Source organism: Antrostomus carolinensis, unplaced genomic scaffold (genome assembly GCF_000700745.2).
Source record: "Antrostomus carolinensis isolate BGI_N321 unplaced genomic scaffold, ASM70074v2 scaffold13918, whole genome shotgun sequence".
NCBI classification, from domain to species: domain Eukaryota; kingdom Metazoa; phylum Chordata; class Aves; order Caprimulgiformes; family Caprimulgidae; genus Antrostomus; species Antrostomus carolinensis.
This window is the reverse complement of record NW_010331043.1, coordinates 27118-52544: the sequence shown is the minus strand read 5'-3', so window position 1 is coordinate 52544 and position 25427 is coordinate 27118. Positions and strand designations below refer to the sequence as shown.

At 49.2% G+C, this 25427-nt stretch overlaps 1 protein-coding gene across 3 annotated transcripts in view; it reads left to right on the top strand.

The window, feature by feature from the left end:
• The first annotated feature begins 17664 nt into the window (after positions 1–17664).
• The window catches only part of SEPTIN8 (septin-8), a 30269-nt gene continuing 22506 nt past the window's right edge, over positions 17665–25427 (top strand). For all 3 annotated transcript variants that reach the window (XM_029086253.1, XM_029086254.1, XM_029086255.1), the window contains exons 1-3: positions 17665–17797; positions 21591–21786; positions 22479–22665. In XM_029086253.1, coding sequence (XP_028942086.1) covers positions 21620–21786; positions 22479–22665 — 354 coding nt within the window. In that variant the 5' untranslated portion in view covers positions 17665–17797; positions 21591–21619. The remainder of the gene's footprint in view (positions 17798–21590; positions 21787–22478; positions 22666–25427) is intronic.

Below are 25427 nucleotides of genomic sequence, written 5' to 3'. Positions count from 1 at the left end.
TGATGGAACCGGTAGCGAAGCCCTTACTGGTAATGAAAGCCCTTGCCCGGTAGCGAAGCATTTGCCCGCTAACGAAAGCCCCCACCGGTAATGAAAGCCTCGCCGGGAACGAAAGCCCTTGCCCGGGAACGAAAGCCTCACCGGTAATGAAAGCCTTACTGGTAATGAAGCCCTTGCCGGTAATGAAAGCCTCGCCGGTAATTAAGCCCTTGCCGGTAACGAAAGCCCCACCGGTAACGAAAGGCTTTCGTGACCCCCCGTTGCGTGTCCGAGGTGCTCCCAAAGGGTGTCTGGTCCAATATCCGTGTGTCTCCGGGTATAAAGTACCCCACCAAGAGGGGCGGAAAGAATTGGGGTGAAACCTCCCTAATTTAGACTAGTTAACATACCGCCGGTATCCAACCGGTGAGGAACTTAACGGTGTGTGTGTGTGTGTGTGTGTGTATAATAAATACCGTGTGAGACACCGGTTCCAGCGCAGGGAACGCAAACCCTGGAGGCGACGCGGTGCCTGAAGAATGCTGTACAGCAAATATGGAGCGTGACCTGTGCAACCGCCGCCTCTCTGCAGCTCACATGTTGTATAACTGCTATCGGAAGTCAATCTGGCTCAGATCTAAAACTATTCTTTGTCTAAGGATTGAATTTTATTTATTTATTTATTTTTTTTATTATTACTGTTGTTGTTGGAAGGCTGTTCTGATGAAATATCTCGGTGATGCGTCTTGTAGCCTTTCAGAGCTCAAAATGTTTTTTCACCGCATTAAATAGCATAGCTCTGGAAGTCAGAAATGTCTGGTGTGATATTGCTAAATAAATGGGAACAGCAGCAGTGGTTGTCTGAATTATAGACGTGCCCGTTTGAGCACAAACAAGTCCCTGCTACTGTTTTCTCTGTAAACTACTTTTTGCCAAGAATCTCCAGCTCTGCTTCGTTTCTTTGAATCCCGGCCCAAAAGTTTCCAGCTCAAGAATGAATTTGCAAGACTGTAACTTACTTAAAACTTGTATAAAGGAAAATTGATAGGGGGGGGGGCTCTGATTTAAGAAAGCAAATGCTTCTAGACTCTGGGGAGAGGAGGTGAAGGTAAAGTCTTAGAGAGTGAAAACACTGTAACTGTCTCGCTGCAATTCTTTCTGCATTTGTATCATATAGAAATACTTTTAATATTAATTTGGTGTGCCTGCTGGTGCCTGTGCAGGTTTTCAGAGGTGTTACGGGAACCTTAAATACTGCCTAGCCCAGGAGAAAATGAATCGTGCATTCTGTGGTGTGGGTATTTGGATGCTGGGTGTAGTTGCATCAATATTCTGTCAGTTTCGTTTAAAAACATAAAAGGCTGGGGGAAAAAAAAACAAAATAAAAGTTCCCGAAGGTGCTTGGCTCACATTTGGGCACCAAAGTGAACTGGCTGGGCTCCAACATCACTTCAGTGCCCAGCTCCATTAGGAGAAAATCTGCTTACTTTGTGCAGGGAGCTAGGGTGGGTTCCCAGGGATCTGCAGGGTGATCTGATCTTCTCCTGATCTTTGCCTTTCACCTGGAACCATGGATCTGGCAGGAGCAGGTGGGAGAGCAGCATCGCTTTTCCATCCGATGGAGGGCAGAGGGCTGTCCTGGCTGCTGTTTCCTTCGTCCTCAGCACATATCTCAGCTCTGATGCTGTTCCTCCAGCAGCATCATGGAAACCTCATGATTCAGGTGTTCCGCGTTGTTCTTTCCGCAGGTTCACAGCTTTCTTGGTGCCACGTTAACATCATTGCTCCTCAGGTTCCTGAGCATAAAGTCTGGGTGTGAATAGCTTGTTAACTGCCAAGAAGAGGTGATGATAAATTAATTCATTTTTACCAGCTGTTGGTGTCTGCATTGGGAAGTAATGTTGAAAAAGCCTCTGAAGGAGGTTTTGGATGTACAATAGGTCATGCTGAGGGGATTGGTGAAGCTATTTATAAGTGTCCAGCTGACACTGACATCCTGGAATGTAGTGACCCTTAGGTTTGGATAATGTGTTTTCAAAACTCCCCAGATGCATGCTTCCCTTGTACAGTCCTCCAGAGCGCCTCTGTCTCCAGCACAATAAAGTTCCCTTGAAGTGCTGCTGTTGGAAGTGACCAACAAAAGCAAATGAAAGGAAGCTCGCCCATAGAAAACTGCCTCTAAGGCAGCAGAATCACACCAGCGGTGCTCAAGACCGCCTTTGTTTTTGTGAATGTAGTGCTTGTGAGAGAGGGTTCAGGGCTTCAGCCCCTGGAGACTAAAGTTTTCTGCTGATCCATCCTGAGAATGTGGTTTGCCATGGCCACGTTCAGTGCTTGGTCTGCAGACATCACTGCTAGGTACCCCAGGCCAGTTGTCTTCATGACACTTACCACCAGAGTGGAAAGCAAGCTGGTAAAGTTTGATTCAATTATGAAATACTTTTAATTTGTCAAGGTTCAGAGCTTCTTCATTGCCTGTCGTGGCCGGTATGGAGCTAGCACACGTGATGGCTGTGTGCTGGAGCAGACACTGGCAATATCAGCAAGGATGTTGGTATGTTGAGTGGGAAACAGCCCAACCACCACGTGCAAGCGGAAGCCAGAAAGCGCGTGAAATGCAGCAGGGAAATGCAGAAGCTCTGGAGGAAGCTAGAAAAGCTGGAAGAAGAAGTGACAGAGAAGCAACTGAAAATGCGTAGGAGAATAAATGGGATGAGATGTGAGACTGTAAGACGGCTTTGCTTTTGAGAAGCTTGTGCAAACTCCCAGATCTCTCTCTCTTTAAATAAAACCCATGGAGCTCTCGAAATGCTGTTGCTTAACGATCTGCATGAAGCCATTGACTGACTTGGAGGTGCAAAGGCAGTTCTTGGGCTCTAAAGGAAGCAGCTGCATGTTCTCAGGTGCATGTGAGGAGGAGCTGGTGTCCTCAGCCTTAAGGGTGGGCCGAGATAAGAATGGTTTTGCTGTAGGTTTTGGAAATGCAGTGGCCGATAGGTTTGTGTGTGTGCTGTGACATTGTGCACAGACAAGGGGTTTGTAAACGTGGGCGCCCAGTGAAGAGGGCAGTGGGTGCAGGCAGGTCGCTGGGTGTGAGCTGTGGCTGTGGGGCAGCTGTCTACATGCAGTCCTGAGAAGATGTTCCTTCGTGTTAGTGATTGATAGCTGGGCTTTCACTGGTAGCTTGACTATAAAATCATGCTCCTTTAGAAGATCTTGCCAGAAAAAACACCATTTTATGTAGAGGAAACCTGAAGAACATCTTGCTTGCTGGAGATGGACAGTGGGATTTCATTTGTCGCAGCGAGCTGCTGAGCTGTGAGGGGATCTGGCCAGTTTGGCAGCTTCATACGAGCATTACCCATTTACACACCACTGCCTTCTCGTGACCTGCTCCCAGCTCCGTGTGGGGAGAGAGACCTTTGACCAGTGCATGTTCCTGCCATAACTGCCTGGGTTGGGATAAACTCCAGGCATTTCTGCTGCTGCTGTTTTCCATAATCTGACATTTTCCCTTATTGACCTCACGGCCTAAACCCTCTCCTGTGTGCAGGGCCAGTGTTACACCCTCATCTGTGGAAGGTGGGCACGAGGAGTGGGCTGAGAACAGCTCTGTGGATCGTGGTGAGGGTGGAGCAGCTGCCAGAAGTCTTATCACTGCAGGTCCTAAGCACAGGGTTACATTTTCTTTTACTCAAATTCTCAAGGAAAACATTTCCACGGTTCAATTCCAGTGGAAACTGGGGTTTGTTTGGATTCAGACATTCCCCCTGCCTTTTTTTTTTTTTTCCCCTACCATTTGGAAGTTCCAGGGTTAAATTTCCTTGTCTGTTTTGTCGTTCAATGATTTTACCTTAAGCCTGGAAAAACTCAAGTGATCCCCCATGCAGCGTGGAACAGAAGTGACAGATTTTTCTCCAAGCTGGTAACGTGCACCAGGAAGCGAGCCCAGCGGGAGCAGCCCTTTCCCTCCCTGCCCTGGCCAGCTCTCCAGCCTGTAGCGTATGCTTTTTTGGGAAGGAGGGATGGGGAAAATGATCTTCCACTGGAGGAGACAAATTGGTGGTTGCCTCTCTGAGCCCCTCAATCCCTCCCCAGGAGGTTTGCCTGTGCTCACACAGGAAGCCAGCTCTGACTGTTTCAGCCACAGGACCAATTAGCTCAACCACAGTCCATCACACTTCAACTCTTATTTTGAATGTATGCGCTGGGAACGAATATTGCCCAGAAAAAGGATTTTTATGGTGTGTGTGTGTGTTTTTTGTTGGTTGTTTTTTTATCTTCCCTGCTGTGGCGCGGTTGCTGTCAGTGAATCCGAAGCGTCTCTTCCTCTTGCAGCAGAGATGCAACATGTTGTTCTGCGTGGGAGCTCCAGAGCTGCTCTTAACTGCTCGTAATCACAGCGAGCGCTGAGGCAGTGGGTGGAAGGACGTGAGCTGGCGAATGCTGAAGCCATGTGTGCCCTCTGCATCAGCAAAACAAATGGAAGCCTGAAGAATAACTCTCTTTCACGAGGCCGGCACGGTGTCAGTGCTCGTCGTCACTGCTGTGGTGGCAGCTGTCAGCCAGTCTCCAGCGTTGCTGGGAGGCCAAAAGCTTCCTAAATATTATCTTCTGTAGCAGAATGCCAGGGCTGTCACCAGCTGCGGGGAGAGATGCAGCCCCGTCTCCGAGTGCCCCTGCTGTCCCCAGTCCCATCGTCTCGCGTCACCACCGTGCAAACGAAGTGCTGCTGTGGGGACTGGGCTGTTTTTCTGTCTGCAGGAGCATCAGTCGTGCTCGTCTCCGTTCCTTCTCGTGCTCCTTTGGCTCGGAGGTTGGGAGGGGAAGCAATGGCATGATGCTGAATTGGCTTTTCCTGGGTTGTGCAATGAAGAGGAGGAATTTGTGAGGCCATGGGACTGAGAGATGTGCAGGGCGTGGGCACGATCTTTCCACCCCGCCTGTGTGGGGCAGGGGCACATCTGTGTGATTAATTTGGATTATTCAGAACATGTCCTGGGCACATTGCAGGCTGTGGATGGGAGAAGCTGCCTGGCTTGTTTCAGATTAGCTGCAACCCTTAGAAATAACATTGTCCTATCCCATATTTGTGTTTAGATGAGGTGGGGCACTCGTGCACAGCTTGGTTGTTTCTCCCCATCCCCATTTCTGTGTAGCTGCAGCGAGCTCTTGGTTTATACCTGAAGCTTTGCATTTATAGTCATGTATTGTAAAAGTGTCAGATGGGGAGGAGAAGCCATCTCTGCTCCCAGAGCAGCTAAATGAGGGAAAAAAAAATCCTGGAGATAAAAAAGGTGCTGCTTCTCCTCAGTCCCAGCCACGTGCTTTCCATCCAGAGCCTCTTCTCTGGTGGAAGCAGCTGTGCTCGCCTCCGACTCGTGACGTTTGGATGCAAAAAGTGGAGCCAGACAGGGAATCAGCACCCTCCAAAATGGGGTGACAGTGGAGATTTCCAGAGGGCTGGGGGTGAATGGTGTCAGTGGGAACCGCAGGCTTCTTGGATACATCCCTAGTCGTTGCTCTCGGCTTGTGGGCTGACCGGGGCCCGTGGGGTCAGGGTTGTGGAGCCACCACTTTGTTTAGATGTTCAGATTCCTTTGCGAAGCCAAAAAGTGTCCGTCTCCCACACACATGAAATTCCAGAGATGTCAGACAGCTCGAGAGAGGTTCCCATGGAGCACCCTGCCTCGGGGCTCTCTCCCCTCCAGACCGGATTGTCACAGGCAGCTGTGGAGCGAGACCCTGTGCTGAATTTCCATCGAGGGACTCGGGGCTGCTCCTGTCCCCTCCTCTGCATGAGGTGCTGTGATGAGTCCGTCCCACCACTGTGTTGTGTCTACAAGGAAACGTGGGGAATGTCACCAGAGTCCTGCTCAGGCAAGGAGCGTTTCGGCTGGTTCTTGCTGTTCCAGAAGGGCAGGACATGTTCCTCAGCTTCTGCTTGGCTGAGTTGGTGTCTGCCTGCAGAGGACTGTACACTCATGCCTTCAGCTGCGGGCTTGTGTCCCCAGAGCTCGTGCTGTTCACACTGGAAAATCAGACCTTCCCACAGCATTACCCAGGGCTGCTCAGGTCGGTGACTGTGAGAGGGCACCGACCGCGGGGTGTTAAATAGCGTATGTCCCTCTGGGTGCCTGGGGTGCGTGGGGCACCTTGGGTCAGAGGGACATCACTGGGTCTCTCATCCAGACTCTGTTTCCCACAGGCTGCTCCGAGCTTTGCATCCTAATCCAAGCTGATCCTGGCTTTCAGCTCTGCCACAGTGAAAAGGCTGCCTGAAAAAGGGCTGCCAGAGCTGACACGCTCCCAGGAACGCCCCATCTTCTGCAGCAAAGGTGTTTCCAGCTCACACTGGTGAATATTCTGTAGTTTCAGGAAGAATGAGAAGCTCTTCCAGCTTATCTTTTTTTATAGACTTTTTTCAGATAGAGGTTTTCTTTTCTTTTTCTCTTACCTTAAGTCTTCAGATGAAAGATTCTCTGTGCTAATACACTTGGAGGCTTTCTGGAGGCATGTGTTAATAGGATATATAGCAGTCAGCTTATTAACCTGATGACTGTGATTTAGCTCTTGAAGCTGAGTGGCTGTGGTATGTAAAATTTCTCTTTCTGTGTCTTCCAGGCAGTATCACAAGGAGACTTGTCCAGTAGCTGGAAGAGCTGTTTGTGGAGATGCTGTGAGATGGTTGCATAAGGCAAGCTGGGAAAAAAGCATACAGTGGTGACCAAAACTCTTGGGTTCCCATTATATCTCTTTTTCCCTTGTCTAAAAATATACTGAATAATAGTAGTTATTGTAATCAGGCAATAAATTCTAGAAACGTATGTGGGAATTAGCTGTGTTTATTTTAAGTGGTAACTAAAACAAATCATCTTGGTGGCTGATATCCAGCATGGCTTGTTTGGTATGATGGGGATCCAGATCCTTCTTCCCTCTTCAACGTTTCCTTTAAACTACCCCAACCCTTTTCCATGCCACTCGGTTTCTCTCTTGGCTTTGTCCCACGGCTATTTGTATTTGCCAAGTGTCTCCTCGTGGTAGGATAGTGGGGAAGCGATGAGGTCCTGCTGGTCAGGTCATCGAGTGCAAGCTGGGAATGCATCTGCTGCCTTGGGTGAACTCAGAATCTTGTGAGATAAGGTGATCAGATTAGTCTCTTGTCAGGGTTAGTTGTAAAGTTCCATTGAATTAAAAGCCTCAGCACGTTCTGAATAAATAATTGTGAAAAGAAAGGAACTGAGGTGGTCTGGTGTGTCCTTGTTTGTCTGCGTTTGGGGTTCTTTTAAAACACTCTGGAGGAAAAGTTCTGTTTGTGTTTTTGGTCTTTGCTTTCTGGCTTTTGAATAGCTCATGGGGGATGGAATTCTCAGCCTGAGGAAAAGCTGAACTTTCTCATCCTTTAAGGTCATTTTGGAGGAAATGTCTCTCATTTTTGGTTCCATAGTTTTCTCCGTTTTAACCAACTTTCCTCGTTCTCAAAGGCAACATTCATGTTTGCAAAACATTGTGTGCGTAATGCCCGGCAAATCCTGTTTTGTGAACTCACATCCAGGACTTGTGATAGGGACAAAATGCATGATTAATCCTTCCTTAATTAAGAAAGACCTCCCAATTAATTAATTAGGCTTCATAAGCATTATAGGGAAATAGCTAAATAACAGCTTAAGAAAAGGAAGCATGTGGGAATTCTGCTTTTAGTGTCAAAAGTCGGAGAAGAATTTAAGGCAGAAACAGTCAGTGTGTTTGCAGAAGATTAAAACTGATGTACAACACGGATCATCTTGGATGGATGTTGTGTAAGAGAAGATGAGAAGCTTCACTCTCCCTTCAAACTTATCTCTGAAAGTCAGCAGAAACGGATGTGTTAAGCCTGTGGCAATTCATTTGATTTTGTAGATGTGTGTAGGATCTTTATTTTACGTTTTGTTGGCTGATTCCTCTTTTCTTTTTGAAAGGAGGAAAGGCTGCTGAGACTGAAGCAAAGCCGAGGGCAGTGCCTGCAGTTCCTTTACTGAACAGACTGGTGCAGAAATGGGATATGTGGGATGTGCAGATCCCTGCTCCGCTCCTGCCTCGCTGCTGGGAGTGCTGGGACATGGGTGCGAGGTGTGCTGGGATCAAACACCACTTTGGCACCAGTCCCTGGGGTACGGGAGAGCGGGTCAGGAGTTTGCCTGAGGAGTTCCTCCCTTCAGAAGAGTTTTGTTTTCTCACTTGGATCCCTGTCCACCTTCTTACGGGCATGTTGAGCACAGGGGATTTTTACAGGTGTGCAGCGGGGTGTTTTCTTCCCCAAGACTGGCCATATGGGACACTGTGACACATTGATACTGGACTATGTATCCAATAATCAGTACATAGTTTTGATTACTTTTATTTTAATTTTTTAAAATTTTTTGTTACCCCAAGATGCTGAGCATTGCTCTTTGCAACGCACTCACTGGGCTCAGGCTTTATGAATAACTCTTCAAAACGGGTCCAAAAGCTTTCCAGAAAGACACCACTTCAGGCAAGATAACCTTTAGTTAGCCCTAAAGGAGAGAACCTCACTTTTGGGGTCTTCTTGCCTCTGTAATGTAGAGTGGCTTTCATTTTGATTTGGCATATCTTGGTGGTGACTCCATCTCTGGTTTCTCCAGTGATGTTTTTGCCTGCCTGGAGTACAGCTGGGAGCCGGGAGGGATATGAATAAAGGCTCAAGTGTCTGGGAAAATTCTTGGCATTCTTAGGAGAGTGGTTTAGAGGGGGGGCTGGGAATTGTGGGGTTGGTTTTTTTTTAGTGTGAGGTTTTTACTGGGGGAGACTGGAGTGTGGGCTGGGAGCTGCTTGTTGTCAGCATGAAGCAACTGGAGATGACTGGTTGAAATGGTGGTGTGTATGTGGAGGGGTGGCTGTGCTCTGGGGTGCTGTGTGTTGGGAAAGAGAAGGAGGTGAAGGCCACTGGGGCTTTGCCCTGTCATTGCTGGAGGGAGGAGCAGTGTCAGGCATTGCAGTGTTGCTGTTTACAGTTCTTCAGGGCTGCCACAGCAGGGAAAATGTGTTGTCCTCCCTGCACAGGCACAGTGAAGGCAGATTTGCTCCCACCATCTGAGATGTGTCCTGTTTGACTGGCCACCTACCACCATCAGGATGGACCAGAGTGAGAGGCAGCAGAGAAGCTGAATCACGGCAGGTTGCTCTTGTAAGGAAAATGGTAAATCAACATAAACCCCACATCTAAAATTCTCTCTGCAGAGTTTGGGGTTTTTTTCTTCCTTTCTTCTTCCTCCAGCTTGTTATTAAGTGCTCCACAATGGAGATCTGCAATTTAGAGCACATGCTTAAGATTAACTGAAAACTTTCAGAGCTGCATATGTGCTTGCGCTTTGCAAATGTGCTTGAGATCAGGTGGCACTTAGCGTGACAATTTTAGCCTAAGAGGTGCCAAGATCTCCACTGGGCAGTCCCAGCTGGCAGCGTGCTGCTTTTCATCCCCAAAGGCACCCATAAGGTCGTGCTTACAGCACCTAAGCCCTCTGTTGAGATTTAGGATGCTCAGCATCCTCTGACTGTTGTTAGACAACCTCACATCTGGTCTCGTTGCTCTTGGGCCATCCCTTTCTGCTTAGTAGACTGCAAAGTGCAAGCTCATTCATTGATGCTCTAATACACCTGATAGTCCTTAGCCTGGGAGTATTTTGATGTGTGATGATGTTGATTTTGAATGTTGCTAGGACTGTAGAGGTGCTTTCCAAATGTCAGGTGTGGTGTTGCTGTTACTACCCCTCAGCTGCTGAGCTTGATGAAGGAAATGTTTTCCTCATGGAAACCCGAGTCTGTACTTGCTGCTGTTTCTTTGCAAATGTCAAGTGGCATCTGTTGAGCCAGTATTCAGAAATGAAGTAGGATCTCCTGAGAGAGGTGACTTGCCAGATATTTCTGCATTGATCCAGAAACTGGGCCAAGCCCCAGGGAGTGCCTCCTTGGATGAAGAAGCTGAATTTGGCTTCCGACACTGTTTGCCCAAAGGTCTCCAGGCAAGTACTCAACTGCTCCATGACTCGGTTTACTTGTGAACTGAGGATGAAACCACCAGCACCTCTGTAAGGAATCTTGCAAGGATGGGTGTTTGGGGGAGGTCCCCTCAGCATCACACAGTTGTGGGGCTGGGGTAAGGGACCCTGTGTGTGCTGGACCCCAAAGCAGACCTCTCTGTTCCGTGGGTTTGTGAGCAGTTTGGCGTGCCCTGCCTGATCTGAGTGGGACCAGGCAATGCCAGCAGCGGGGCTGCTCGGGTTGCTGGCATGTGTGAGCCTGGAGATGGGACCAGCTTGCTCTGCTTGGCTTTCAGAAACAGCCAGATCTCATTCTGTCCTTTCTCTGCCCCATTGCAAATGACTCCCTGCATCACGACTGAATAATTTCCCACCTCACAGGATCAGAATCACAGAATGGTGGGGATTGGAAGGGACCTCTGGAGATCATCTAGTCCAGTCCCCCTGCCAAAGCAGGTACATCTAGAGCAAGTTGCACAGGATCACATCCAGGTGGGTTTTGAATACCAGGTTGCACAGAAAAGTGTCCAGGTGGGTTTGAACATCTCCAGAGATGGAGACTCCACACCCTCTCTGGGCAGCCTGTCCCAGGGCTCCAACACCCTCACAGTAATTAAGTTTTTCCTTAAGTTTGTCTGGAACTTCCACTGTTCCAGTTTGTGCCCATTGCCCCTTGTCCTGTCACTGGGCACCACCGAGAAGAGCCCGGCCCCATCCATTTGGCCCCCACATTTCAGATATTGATAGACATTGATCAGATCCCCCTTGATCAGACATTGTTCAGATCCCCGTGCATTTCCATTCAGGAGACAAGGATCCTACAATCCCTACTGGTATGTGTATTAATCTCCGTGTTGCATGCCCTGTTGTGGTGGTGGATTGTGGCTGGGGAATCAAGAAGGTGAGGTCATTGCTCTGTGACTCACAGCGGTCCCCAGCTGTGCCAGGTGCCCAGCCAGCCCCTGCCCAGTGCCACCCGCTCCGTCCCGCCACGGGAACGCTGCCAGTGACGCCGCGGCCATGCAGAGCAGGGCCCACGGGAGCTTTCCCTGCTCTTGCTGCTCTCTGAGTCACGCTGATCTGCAATCTGTCTGCTAGCACTGTTTTTATCTGTCTGTTTTGATTTGATTGTAAATTGGAGGGGAGAGGATCTGTCTGTGCTCTGCACTTTGCAGGGTGCCTGGCACGGCTGATCCGTGACTCTACGTCTGCGTGTGCTACCTCAGCGTGAAACGATGCACTCGTGGGTATATCCACTGCTGTAGAGCTGCTGCAAAGCGTTGGGGTGAAGGTGATGGGCTGTACCCAGCTTGGAGGGGGACCCATGCTGCAAAGTCCTGAAGGATTTGGTATTATTTAAAGTCAAAATGTCATCCGGGATAGAGGAATTTATGAGCAAAAGTGTGCCTCGGCGGTGGGAATGGAAGCACTCTGGAAAAGTGCTGTGTGGAGGTTGTGTGGCTGCCACTTGTTAATAAGTATGTGTGGAAAACGTACATGGAAAAAGCCTGGGAAGAGAGAGGGACCTGAAATACCACTGCCTGGGAGCTCTTTGAACAAGAAAGCTCTCCTCCAAACGGCCGTGCCTCTCCCCTGTGTGTGGGGCTGGTGTTTGGGGAGCTGCAGCTCAGGGACACCCCGTGTCGGAGGTGCTGGAGGGAGCGTTTGGGAGCAGCAGGTACCTTTGGGTCGCAGGTCACTGCTCGAGGTTGAGCCCTTTTCATTGAGCAGAAAGAAGAACTGTATTTCCTCTCCTTTTTTCCCTGTAGGCTTTTGCTGTTTTGCCGTGGAAAATGTCAGCTGTTCGTCTTTCTCACTCATGTTTTGTTGGGCCATAGAAATGGGAAAAGGCAAATTAGATACAGAGAAGTGCTGCGCTGTCCCTCGGGGTATAAAACCAGCCGTCTGCACTCAGGCTGTTTATCAGCTAAACCATGTGATTTTTGGTTTGTGCTCTTGGTTTTACAGGGCGTATTCACAAGTTGCTTGTTTGCTTGCTGAGTCTGCTGTAGCAGGGCCCGAGATTTACATGACAACTCCTGTCATGCCAAGTTCTTAAATATATATATATATATATCGCCACTTATAAAAAGAAATATCACTATTTATGCCTGTGGCATCCAGTTACACTGTTGTTTACCCATCTGCTTTCACCTGCTTCATTCAGGAAAACAAAACTGAGAGTTGTCTCCAGCAGAAAACACAAGCACATGTCACCAGAGAGCGTTTCTTGTTGAGATTAACTGGAAGATGAGACTTCTCAGTATCTTTTTTCTTTTCTTTTATTATTTTTTTAACCAACTGATGTCAGAATGATCTTCTAGATCCAAGTTCCAGTCTGTTCATACTGCTCCTGGTGTGAAAGCAAAGAGAACAGGGGCAGCACATGTCAAAGCAGAATGAGCTGCTCTGATCTGCAGCAGCAGCCCCAGCTGGGAAAACTCTGCAGTTGAGGGGCAGCTGGATGTGGAGCTGGTCACTTGGATGTGTTCCTGTGTGACCTACTCTAGGTGATCCTGCTCTACCAAGGGGTTGGACTAGATGATCTTCAGAGGTCCCTTCCAACCCTGATTCTGTGATCTCGCTGCTGACATCCCCCATGGCTTGTGCCAGCACCAATAAAGCCACTTTTCCTGGGAGGAGTTGCTGCAAAATGTAATGACGTAAAGTGAAAGTGATGCTAATTTGGAGGTGAAGCATGAAGAGATTGGAGGAAGAGAAACTGCGATCAGGTTTTGATTTTTTTAAAGGATCGTAGGCGCACTGGTTGGTGCTGCAGCCTGTGACACTTCTCCTCACAGGTTTCTTTAATCCCTGTCTTCTAGGAAGAGCCTAATTAATATGTGAATACTGTGTTGACCTTCTCGTAGGGATCTGCATTTAGTCTCTGATTGTGTTTCTCTGCTGTCTTTTCTTGTCTTACTTGCAATAAAGGGCCAAATAACGTCTCATCCTCCACGGATGTGGTTTGTGGCCAGCTGCCCGCAGCGATGCTGCCGCCTGCTCCCTCCCACGGTCCCGCTGCCGGGGACGGTTTGTGGGACACTGCTGTGGATGGGCTTAGGAAGCTGATGTGGGTTTGAAAGGCTGTTTTCAGTTCCCTGGGCAGCTTGGTGCTGGTGTGGCTGCAGGAACAGGCCAGTGTGCTGTTGTGCATCCCAAGTGCATCCCTGGGCTCCAGCAGAGCGTGTCCGGGAGCCGGGGTGGATGGTGCTTTACAGCAGGTTTGAAGCTCTATGTTTGGAGGTTTCTTTTTGGTTCTGGTGGTGCTCAGCTAAGCGTGGCAGTCTGTGCTGCCAAGGGCATGTCTGTCGTTCTGCTGCATGTCCAGTGACGTTGCTGTCAAACCAGAGCCAAAGATCGATTTCCCTTGGGGGTGGTTGTTCCCGTGGCCGTGCCCCCAGATGCCGTTTGTGCGCCTGTTGCCTCGATGGACTCTGCTTCTCAGCCTGGCCAGAGCATCTGTGAGAATGTTGAAAGGACTTTGGATTTGAAAGTTAATAAATTCTGCTCTGATCTTCGGATGAATCTTTTGTTTTCCATAAAATTCCAGATTCAAAATACAAATTACCTCCTTGTCTCTCTGCTTCAAGCTCGGAAGATCAGCTCAGGGCACAGAAGATCTTCAAAGAACGTGTTCAAAGGCTCCTAGTAAAACCCTGGTAGCTGCCCAGCATTAGTGACCCAGAATCACAGAATCCCAAACTGGTTTGGGTTGGAAGGGACCTTAAAGATCATCCAGTTCCAACCCCCCTGCCATGAGCAGGGAAAAGTGGTGCTCAGAGCTGCAGTGGCTGCTTATGGTGGGAGTTTGCACTTGAAGCCCCATCACAAATTCTTAATTATCATGTTGCAAAATGACCACATAGGCTTCAGGAAAGCTCGACTGCCTCATGGTTATTTGCAGCTGCAGGATGGGGTCTTGCCTGGTAAGAAGCAGGAGAGTTCTCTCTCCAAGCCATGAATGTGATGAGGGACCTAATTCTGATGGGGCGTTGCAGAGGGCGGGAGCGTTGCGGGGACCAGTGCGACTGGAAAGGGCAGGGCTGTGTTTCTGCCTGGCTCTCACCGTGGCTGATCCCATCCAGCTCTGCCACGTAACCTGCCCACTCCTGTCCTGCAAGGCAGTTGCATCTCTGGCACCAAACGTGGAAAAAAGTCCTACTGAAATTCTTGGCTTTTGTTTTAAAACAAAAACAACAAAAAAAACCCCCTCCACGTTGCTGCTGCTCTCATTTATTGCAGCATTTCTATTCTGGATTGGTTATTTCTGCTGAGCGTTGCAGGCTGGCTGGAAAGAATTCAATTTTGTGTGTGACCTTGTTGTCTCCACTAGCAGGTGAACCATGTCAAGCTGTCCTTGAGCTAACCAGGGTGAGCAGGAGCTGGCCAAAAAGGCTAGTCATTTGGGGTGAGACTTTCAAATGGGTTGCAGGTAGATGCAGGGAGATGTGCTGGTGGTTGCTGCTCAGGGTGGTGGGCAGGTTCCTCTCCAGGGCAGGTCAACGCACCGAACAACACGAGTAACCAGGAGAGTTGGTTGTATTCACATGGCTGTCAAGCTCGATGGATTGGAGGGAAAGAATAAAACAAGAAAACTTGGGTTTTTTTAAAATTTTCTTTCTTTTCTTAATTTTATTACTTCCCAGCAGTTGTTGCCATTGTTTGTCCTATCACAGCAAAATCCCTCTGGAAGCTGAATGGCAGCTGAACGCGCTGCAAGCGCAGCAAATGGCTTTCTGCTTTGGTATCAGCAGCGTCTTGGACTTGAACCAGATTCTTATCGCTGCTTACAGAAATAAAAGGCAACTGTGCATTTCAAGGTCACTGGCAAATAGATTTCACTGAAGTTTAGTCATTGGTTTAGCAGCTCCAAGAGATGCTGAGCGGTTTTGAGTCAGGGTATTCTTGTCCCATCCAAGGGATGAGCGACCAAATGCCAAAAAAAAAAAAAAAGAAGAGAAAAAGAAAGCCCAGTGTGAATGTTTTGGGCTTCCTCTGCCTGAAGCATGACTGAGTTCTCAATGCAGCTTTGCCTGGCTGGAGCCTCTTTGAGAACGCAGCCTTGCCGAGCTCCAGCCTATTTTAAAATCCCGAGCAGTGGTGCTGCCTGTTGCCTGGAAACCTCCTCCCAGCCTCGGGCACCCTCAGTCTAATCATAGCCATCGGCAGCCTCTCTTTATTTCCCTCCCCAAATGTCATCCCAGGCTTCTGGTTTGTGGTGGGGTTTTTTTGTTTGCTTGTTTTTGTTTTGTTTGTTATTTAAAATGAAAAGACACAAAAGCAGAACTGTCAAACTGGGTGACTTTCTGTGGGAACGGCTTGTCACCGCATTGCAGTGCTGGGAACTGGTGGTTGAAGCTCTGGAAGGTGATGGCTCGGAGGGACAGGGTGGGGAGAGGAGATGTGGGGGCTGAGGGGATGGGGCTGAGAGCCCAAGGAAGCCCCCTGAGCTCTGCTGCTGCAGGGTCTGAGCCATGCAGTGGCTTCCTGTGCCTTGTGACTGATTTTTCCTTAAGAAGAAGAAAACCAAACCTAACCAGCTAGGATCCCTTTCCCAGCACACGTGTCCAAGTTCCCGTTCCTGGTGTGGCTGCACCATCCCATCCTGGGTCTGTGGTTCCACACTGGGCTGCCCAGATCAGCATGGACTCACTTTTCTCCCTGTGTGCTGGGCTTTAAACTGGAAGACGGTCGGTTTAGATTAGATATGAGGAAGAAATTCTTTGGTGTGAGGGTGGTGAGATACTGGCCCAAGTTGCCCAGAGAAGCTGTGGCTGCTCCTCCCTGGAAGTGTTGAAGGCCAGGTTGGATGAGGCTTTGAGCAACCTGGTCTAGTGGAAGGTGTCCCTGCTGATGGCAGGGGGGTTGGGACTGGATGAGCTTTAAGGTCTCTTCCAACCCAAACCAGTCTGGGATTCCATGATTCTATGACTCGTCCTGCAGTTGGGGTCTGTCCTTGCAGAGCTGTCAGCCTGAGCTTTAGCGTCTCCCGAAGTTGGACTTGGAGGTTTCCCTGTCTTAGGGGCCCTTTTTAATTCACCTAAACTCTTGGCCACCTGGAAACCTTAATTGATGCCGTCTCTCCCCCAGGAAAGCTTTAAGAGATTGCTATTTCCGCTCGGTTAGTGAGCGCGATCGATCCTGGTGGGATGGAGCAGGATTGATCGCAGGAGCCCGGCTACCGTTCCGTTGTGTTTCTGTCCAGGGAGGGAGTCCCTTGGGAGAGCGCTGGGCTAAAATCACCTGCAAGTTGGTACCAAATGCTGACCAGGACAGTGAGACACAGGAGCTGCTTCAGCTGTTCACGAGTTGTTCTTGCGATTTAAAGGGTTTATTTTACAAAGCTGAGAATATTTGTTCTACCAAAGGCAGAGCTAAAGGAGGCTTTGGCCGGAGATGCAGCCGAACAAAGGTTTGTGTTTTATTTAGCAACCTTATTGCAGGCACAGAGCAATACACCAGGCTTATCCTGTCATTGCTTTTGTTTTCCTCTCGAGTTAAAGTTTGACAGCCAGTTTAGGCTCCTCTCAGGGTACGCTCTTGTCTCACAGCCTTAGTGCTGGGACATGAAGTTGGAATTGTCAGGGACAGACAGAAGAACCAGAACCAGGCAAAGGACAGACACTTTTTCCATTCCCATCTTTCAGTGTGTGACAGTGATTAAAAAAACCCAGTCATTTACCAAAGAAACTGTGAGGGTGAGTGAATCGTGCTCTGAAATCATGTGTCCTTGCTTCTCCACCGAAGGGGAAGAGTGCTTGAGAGGCTGCAGGGATGGTGGGCTGGTCTCTGGGTTCAGAACGTGTTGCTTAGTGGTGTAGAGAGGTGCCAACATCTGTTGAAATATTTATTCAAACCCAAACTCTCCTGTTCTTAACCACTAAAAGCAGAAGTGACCCTCCTGTCAGCTCCTCTCCTGTGGACTCTGCAGTGATCTGCTCTGCCTTTCTGTAGAACACAGCGTAGACCTGTTGTCTCCTCGGGTGTTTATTGTCTTAGTTTCTAAGCAAAGCTTCCTACAGGTGATCAGCTTCCTCTTCCTCTGGGGGAGGGAGGAGACAGAAGGAAGAACAAAGTGCATATGGGGGAGGCAGGAACAGGAACAGCAGAGAAACAGTGAAAAACTGTGGTCACAGATGGTAAAGCAAGAGGGTTCCTCACCCTGCCTGTGCCACCAGCACCGCTGGATGCCTGAGCGAGCAAAACCACGCTGCTCATGGCAAGAGCAAAGGGGAAAAATCAAGTGCTCAGGGGAAGGGAAATTCAGTCTGTTGAGCTGAATTCAGTGCTGGAGGATTTAAGAAAATAAAACAAAAAAGGATGAGGAGAAACGAGCGCTAAAGCACTGACTGGGTGGTGGGTTTCCCTTTGCTAATCTCTCCCAGCTGCGTGTAGTTGGAGCTCATGCTGGTGTTTTCTTTGTAGCCTGGTAGTTTAGTTCTCCCAGTTCCCCATTAAGATCAGTATTTGCCCCTCTCTTTTCTGGTGTTGTGGGCAGGTTTGAGCTGTGATGTGCCAAAGCACAAGCTCTCACAGACAGCGTTAGGGTTTGTGTTGGTGGCTCTGCAGTGCCTGGGAGCATCTTGGGCTCGATGGTTCCTCTCGTGTCTCTGACTTATCATCTCAGTGCAGTTCTGCTAATCTGATTTCTTCTCCTTACCAGAATGAAGAGAAGAGGAACCTTTCCCTGGGAGGCCATGTGGGCTTTGACAGTCTCCCCGATCAGCTGGTCAGCAAGTCTGTCACACAAGGCTTCAGCTTCAACATCCTCTGTGTGGGTGAGCACGGTCCTCTGCAAACACACGTGGGCTGAGCTGGCGGTGCAGTGAGGTTGGGACCAGGGTTTCATGTGTGTCCTGCTGTGCCACAGGCCTGGGCAGTGACTTTAAGCAATCCAGAAATGCCTAACTCTCTTGATTTATTTTTAAAAAGCATTATAATTTCAATGAACTTGAGCTCTCTAGAACCTGATGCTTCTGAGTTGTGACTTTCACAAGTGACTGTTGGAGGCTCATTGCCCAAAATGAGAGAGAGTTTTGGGAGAAGCTTTAATAGATCAACTTTCTGCCTTTGGTGAGGTGTGTTGGGGAGGAAACGGGTGTGGGACTGTCCAGCTCTGCATTACACTGAGCTACTGGTGCAGAGAGCAGCAGGGAGGTCTAGGGTGGCTTGAGCCTCGTGGATCAGACCAGGAGAATTTCCATAACCAGTGAGGTGTTGCTCATCTCCTCCGCTGCAGCAGCTTTGCAATAGGAAGGTTTAAGGGAAGACTGTGTGTGGCAAGTTAAATATTTCCATTTGCAAACTGGGGTGGCTGGCATGAGCAGCTTCTCAGTGAATAGTGCCCCAGTAGGTGCAGTCAGATGCACCGTGTGTTAGCTGGGAGCGCTGGTGATAACTGGGTTGTTTCTGAGTGCAAACCTGCAGCCCAAAGCCAGGGATGAGAGCTTTGGATCTGAGCTGTGCCTGGTTGATGCTTTCCCAGAGTGAGTCAAAGGGCCTGAAGCGTGTCCATCTCTGTGCTACCAAAGGGAGAGGGAGCTTTCCTGGTTTTATTGACTGTAAAGTATTTATCTTTAAGACTGTGAGCAGTGTGAGAGCCTGAGTTTAAAATAACCTCATTATATTTTTGGTTTTTAATTGTTATTGACGTGATCTAGCAGGTGATGCTGGCTAGACCACTAGAAACCAATTCCTTCCAGTGATGAGATGAGCATTATTTTTACTTTGTCTGGTTCTTGTATTGTTCATGAGGTCTGAAGTATTGTCACCTGCTAGACCAGCAGAAATACCTCCAAAGACAGCAGCTCCTGCCTGGCCCTCAGTCTGCCCGAGGAGAATATGGCTCCATATAGGCTGTGCAGTGAAACCCTGACAACTTGCACAAGGTGCTTGTGCCCTAACTAAGGCACTTTTGCATATCCAAACCACAAGTAAAAAGCATGGCTGAAATCACAGCTGAACTCCACAGACGTGTTCCTTAGCAGAAGGGTAATTGCAGCAGAGAGCAGTATGTTTTTAATTAGTGTCGTTCTTGGTGACACCAGAATGGGTGCTCCTGCATTCTCATCTGGCCATACCATTTGTGACACAGTGGAAAAAATTACTGCTTTTTTTTTTTGGACAAAAGGAAAAAAAACCCAACAAACCAACAAAACAAAACCCTGTGCCCCTGTTTGCCAGTTTCTGCTCCCAACTGTGCCCACAACTGAACAGGAGAATGTAGCTTGCGTCAGTACTGAGTTCTCCATATGACTTTCAGATGAATTTAGAGCACCAGGCTGGTTTTATTTCCTTGCCCAACTCTTAACCACAGCTGGGAGGAAGCAGGATGTCCCTCTGCCCTATTCTGAGCACCGTGTGGTATTTATGGTTATGCTTGAAGAAGGAAAAAGCCCAAAGCCTTTGGCAGCAGGCATGACACCTCCCTCGAACAGAAACTCACTCAGCCTCCTGCTCTCCCACCGCAGGGCTCCTTGGAGCTGGGGGGGTTCAGCCAGAGGGGCTGCACTCAGAAGAAGGCTGGCTGTGCTGAAGGTGTAGCACGAGGGGCTGCCTGGGGAAAAAGCAGGGAGGAGAAGGCAAATTTTCCTTGGATTTTGCCTCTTCACTCCCTTGGCCAGTACGGCTGCGTGTGGTGAATGAGGATGGGGCCTCTTGTAGACCAATCTGGAAAATATCAGGGTCTCATTTAGTTACCAGGAGCAGGAGTTCAAAGCCTTTCTGGCTCACAGGCAGCCTCTGAGCGAAATATTCTGGGATGGAGCTTGGTTTGTGATGCATCCCAGGTGTCCTTCAATGGCTGTTGGAACAGGAGGCCTACAGATGGGAAACTTCTCCTGATCTTACCTCTACTGGTTCTCCAAGAGTTATTCTCTCCCTGCTGCCAGGAACTATTCTCTCCCTACCAAGTTTCTCTCCCATCCCCTCCTGGCTCCATGTTCTCTCCCTCTGCATATCTTGGAAGTTCAAGTTGGCAGAATTTTTTCTACTACTGGAAGGATGAAGACGCCTCAGAAGTGCCCTTCTCCAGTGCTCCAGCATGGTGCTCTGCTGAGATCTGCAGTAAAAATGCACCATGGAATGTGGTCTCTGAAAACATTGTCATGCTTTGGCCTCTGTGGCACGGATGCTCCATGGCATTTTGGTCTTGGCTTCACTTTGATTTCCTCTAAACAGTGTTCTTGTCTCCCCTTGGCTGATCTGGAATGGAGAATCATGGGGCAACTGGGGAGCCTTGAAGGAGGCAGAAATACTAAAGGGAGACTCCAGAAATCAAGAGCAATATGAGACGAAACTGGCTGCCTTGCAAACCCTGTCATCTGGGCTGGGCTGCAAAGTCTCCCTGTGCAGCTGGAGCTCTTCAGGGGAGAGCAGCACCTCTTGCTCTGTGTCAGACAGCTGCTGTCAGAGGTTGTGTGGATGCCTGTGGATGCTCCTGCCTGATGAGATGGAAGAGTTTGTTTCTTACTTCCTCCAGTTTGGCCCATTCTGTTTGCGGCACAGGTGTCCCTCTCATCTCAAAGCACAGACGTGCAGGATGGGACCATCTTGGACAGTTTGCATGTACCAAGCCAGGCTCAGCAGCTCACTGAGTGCCTTGTGCAGAGCTTGTGCTGCTTTTTGGAGAGGAGAGCAAAGAGCCATAGAACTGACTTTGGTGTGGCTGAGGTGGGAAAGGGTTACAGCAGAATGGGCTTCAGTCCTTTGGCAGTTATTAATGGGACATGTGGGACTTGAGGCAGTGGAAGAGGGTCAAGCTGCTCTAAGGCTTCCAGGCAGACCAAAGTTGAGCTGCACAGTGAAATCATGAAACCTTCATCCAGTGTCTTTTCTGCTGTGAAAAGAGGTTTTCAGTCCAATGGGAAGTTGTCCTAGCAGGTCTAGAGCTGTCTCTGTTTCTCTGCAGTGAAATAGACACCCAGATTCCCTCCTCACAGGGGCCACCACTCTTGGGGGGCGGGAAAAAAGGCAGGTCCCCAGAGACTTCAGTGGCAGGATAAAGCAAAGAGAGGAAGTGGTAAAGAAGCCTGTTAAAGTCAGGAACCTCACAGAAAGGAGCGAGAAGAAACCTCATTGTCAGACGTCCCTGTCCCCTCCACGGCACACCGAACACCCATCCCTTCGTGCTGATCTGCAGCGTTACCTGGAGCTCTCGTTGTGTTTGGGACAACCAACAACTGACCCAAATACTCCTTGTCAGTAGGAGCAGATGAGTTTTACGCCTTTGCTTCTGAAGACTCAAAAGTCTCTACTAAAACTTCACTCTCCCCAGCTTCCCTGGTGCAGGATGCCAAGTCAAGTCAGGGTACATGGCAGGGGAAGGTGGTGTTTTTTGCTGTGCTGTATGGTCCTCCTGGGGGGAGGAGACCAAAGTGCTCTGTGATAGCTTTGCATTGAGCATGAGAGGCCTTTGAGAATGCAGTTACCTTTGTGACAATTGTAGGTCTGTCCCCAAGCAATTTGTAGTAACCTTTCACAGTCTAATATAGTTCTGCTCTGTAATAAATGTTCTTTGAAGTACCTGTGATGAATTCATGCTGCAGTGAGCTGATGATTTCTCCTTCCTAGGTGAGACTGGCATTGGGAAATCCACACTAATGAACACCCTCTTCAACACCACGTTTGAGACAGAGGAAGCCAGTCACTATGAGAGCGCAGTTCGCTTGCGGCCACGGACCTACGACCTGCAGGAGAGCAACGTCCACCTGAAGCTAACCATCGTGGATGCGGTTGGATTTGGGGATCAGATTAATAAAGATGAAAGGCAGGTCTCGTGCCATCTGCTTGGCATTTCTGGGCTTGTCTCTGATGCTTAGACCTGATCTGCCTGCAGTCCTGCTTGCGGTGGTGCAGAGGACACGTCTGTTTCTGTTAATGGAGTAGCTCCCTACGCTGGCTCTGGTTCTGGGGTCGGGGTGTAGAGGGAGTAGGGTGAGGAGCCAAAAAGAGAGGTCGTAGGAGGCCTTTTCCACCAGAGAATGGTGTCCTCCAGGAGCCTGAGCAGTTAACAAGCTGTCCTCAGTGCAGGGTTGGGAAGTTGCTGTTCTGGCAGTGATCAGTGTCTCTGGAGCTGTCTCATTTAATTACACAGACATCTTGCTCAAGCCCCAGGTAAAGGCTTTCTGGGACTCCAAGGTCTCTCCTTGGTCATGTTGTGTTGCTACAACCAGATGGCTCAGCCCTGAGACCTGGGCAAAGCTTGGTGTGTGGAAGTAGCTGTCTTTCCATGCTCCACTGTCCTTAGACTTTGCAGTGCAGCCTCGGGAGACTCCAGCAACCTTTGGATGATAAGGTCTGTGAGTCAGTGTCACACCTCTCCTGCTGTAAGGCTAAATTGTTTGAGTCTTGTAAATACTTTTTTGAATTATACCCTGTAACGTCTAGGAGAACTTTTTAAGCCTTCCAGCTGTTTCATTTTGAGCTCCAGTATCTGGGTTGCTAATGGTATGGTTTTAGTTACAGGCCAATCGTTGAGTACATTGATACGCAGTTTGAAAATTATTTGCAAGAAGAGCTGAAAATCCGCCGGTCTCTCTTCAACTATCACGACACGAGGATCCACGTCTGCCTGTACTTCATCACCCCCACTGGCCACTCCCTCAAATCCTTGGACCTGGTGACTATGAAGAAGTTGGATAGCAAGGTAAGGTGTTGAAGTCCATGGTCCCTATTTCTCGAAGCTGTGATGCTTCTGTTCATGTTGATTGTCATGTGGAAGGGTTTGTTCCTTCCCTGTAAGTGCTGGACTCCTTCCTGCGTGTTATCATCTGAGCCATTTTTAGGATTCTGGTAAAACTTAGTCTGCCCTGGTGGTTGCTGAGGTCCTGTGCTTTTTTTTTTTTCCTCACTGGATTTCCTGAAAAATGTCAGATGAAAAGCTGTTTTCAAGCTAGCTCTGTCCATCTAGAGTGTCCATCACCTTAAGAATCTTACCCACATTAAACTTATCAAAGCCATCAGCTTCATCTTTATTAGCTCTTCTGTGCAGGTATCTGGGCAGGGATGCATTCCAGCTCCTGCAATTGAACTGTGGAAACTGCAGAGCCACCTCTGCTGTCCCAACCTGTCAGCAGGGACAGAGGGGCTGAGAGCAACCAAAACAGTGGACATCCCAAGGTGGTGGTCAGTACAGAGGAGACCAGGGCTGAAGAGAAGTGCTGGCTGTGCGTGCTGGTGCACAGGGAGAGCAGGAGCTGTCATTGCTGGTAGTGGTCAGGATGGTCTGGGTAGGAGGTCACACTATTTTCTGAAAACATAAATATGGTCAGAAATTCTCAAGGTCAAAGGAATCCTAAAAGTGGGTCGTGAGAGGGTCTACCTACAACTGCTTTGTGCATAAACTGTTACTGCCTCAGGAGCAGGGGGTTACTTAACTGGCTACTGCTGGTGTTCCTGCAGCTCAGAGGAGGTTTCTGACACTCTTATGGTTCCAGCTGGCTTCCAGGTTGCTGCAGGAGACTTCAAAGGTCACTAGTGACACCAGCACCTCTTCTTTTCTTTGCAAGAGTTTCCTGTCTCTCAGAGCAGTGTTGCAGCAGCAAGGTGGTTCCTTTCAGGTGCCAGATGCTGCTCAGCCTACAGAGAGGGCAGGGCAGGCAGCTGGGACCCTGCAGCGAGTGGGGATCCCCTGGTTACCTTCAGGGAATGCTCTCTGCTCTGGCTGTTGTCCATGTGCAGCTCTGTCAGACTTTCCTGGGGGGGGTTATGGTTCCCCCTCGCAGGGTCCCTGCTGTTTGCCCTCACCACCCAGGGCTGTTGGCCTGCTTTTCCTTGGCCCCACTCCAGAGCAGGCGCTGGCTTCCCATTGCAGTGGGCTCTTTGTAACCATGGTGGCTGTTACACTGACTTCATCAGGAATCCAAAAACTTTCCCTTAATCAACTCTTGTCTCTTGGCCTGGTGCCAGCATTACATGTTCCCAGAAATATGTCTGGAGGAAAGCTTTTGCACGGTTCCCCTTGGTGCTGGTGGTCCCGCAAAGCTTTTCTCTTCCTTTCCTTCTCCATTCCCTACTTTTCACATCTCCTCGTGGCTGCCTTTAATGTGGTCCTTGGGTAGTACCAAAATAAACCCTTTGTACTCGTGCACAGATGGGAACTTTGTGCACACACACAAGCTTTTTGTACTTCTAAACTTCCACTTCAATAGTTCTCTCTGAAGCCATTTTATCCCTTTGCTCTCATCTCCCTTCTAGCCACAGTGTGAGAACATCTTGGATTTCATGGTGTGGTGGCCTCACACAAGCACACACATGGAAGTCAGTAAGCAAGTAGAGACCATTTGATCTTTTCTGGGTCTCAGGGCTTGCATTTCTGCATTGGTGTCATCCCAGAACATCAAGGTGCTTTCCAGGCACTCCTCAAAGACTTGTGTGTGACAGCACTGTGCCCCTTTCCCAGTACACATCAACCCTCTGTGCCTGGGGCCAGCATTTGTCAGGGTGGAGTGGGGTGTCAGCAGCCCCCGGGCAGTGTTCTCTCTGCTCCAGACTGGTGACAGCGAGTGGTTCCTGTGGCTGAGCAGGGAGGTGATGTGCTCTGACTCATGTCTGCAGCCGTGTGAGCACACCTGAACATGGCTTTCCTCTGTGGAAAAAAGCTTGATGTGGCTGGTGGCCCCTGTTCTGCAGCTGGAGAATGAAGCCCATGGAGACAGAAGGTGTATGGGAGGCAATGCTTTCTGTGTGCTCTGCTGCCTCAGCCTCTGAGGATGGTTTAACCAGGGTTTTGTAGGATCCTGGCTCAGTGACACCCCTGCTTTAGCACACCAGTGGCGTGGCATGACGTGTTGGGCGGGCTCTTGAGCCTGTGTGACGATTTCAGTAATGAATCTTGCTTTTAGTGGAAAGTTTACAAAACCCCTTCTGGGGTAAGCTGGTTTGTAAACAGAATTTTCCATTGTGCTGTAATACAATATTTGTTTGGCTCTGCTCGTGGCCAGCTGTTCTCTAGGGTGTTTAATTACAGCCAGAGAGCTCGAAGCTTCTTCAGAAGTGGTTCTAGGTGGATGAAATGTGGCTGGCTGGTAGGTGAGAAGTGAGTATGACCTGGCAGGAGTTGGTTTTCCATCAGGATTAACCTGAGCAAAGGAGGAGATAAATAAATAACATAAATAAAACTGCATCTGTATCAGATGAGGTGATTTATTGATTTAAACCACAGCCCTGCCCTGGCAAGCGATGGCACAGCTGTGTGCTGCCATGGGCATCCCGGGGCTCCCTGGGGGGCTTCCAGCCAGCGTTTGCTGTTTATGAGCCATGGCTATTGCTTGCCCATCATGAACTGGCACATCCTAGGCAGGTCACTGGCCAGTGGGGACACTTCAGGCCAGTTTGTGCCTCTGCTGCTTGGTTTCCACAGTAGGATTTACCTGTTGGCTTCACTGGGACTTGCCGCAGTGTTGATGT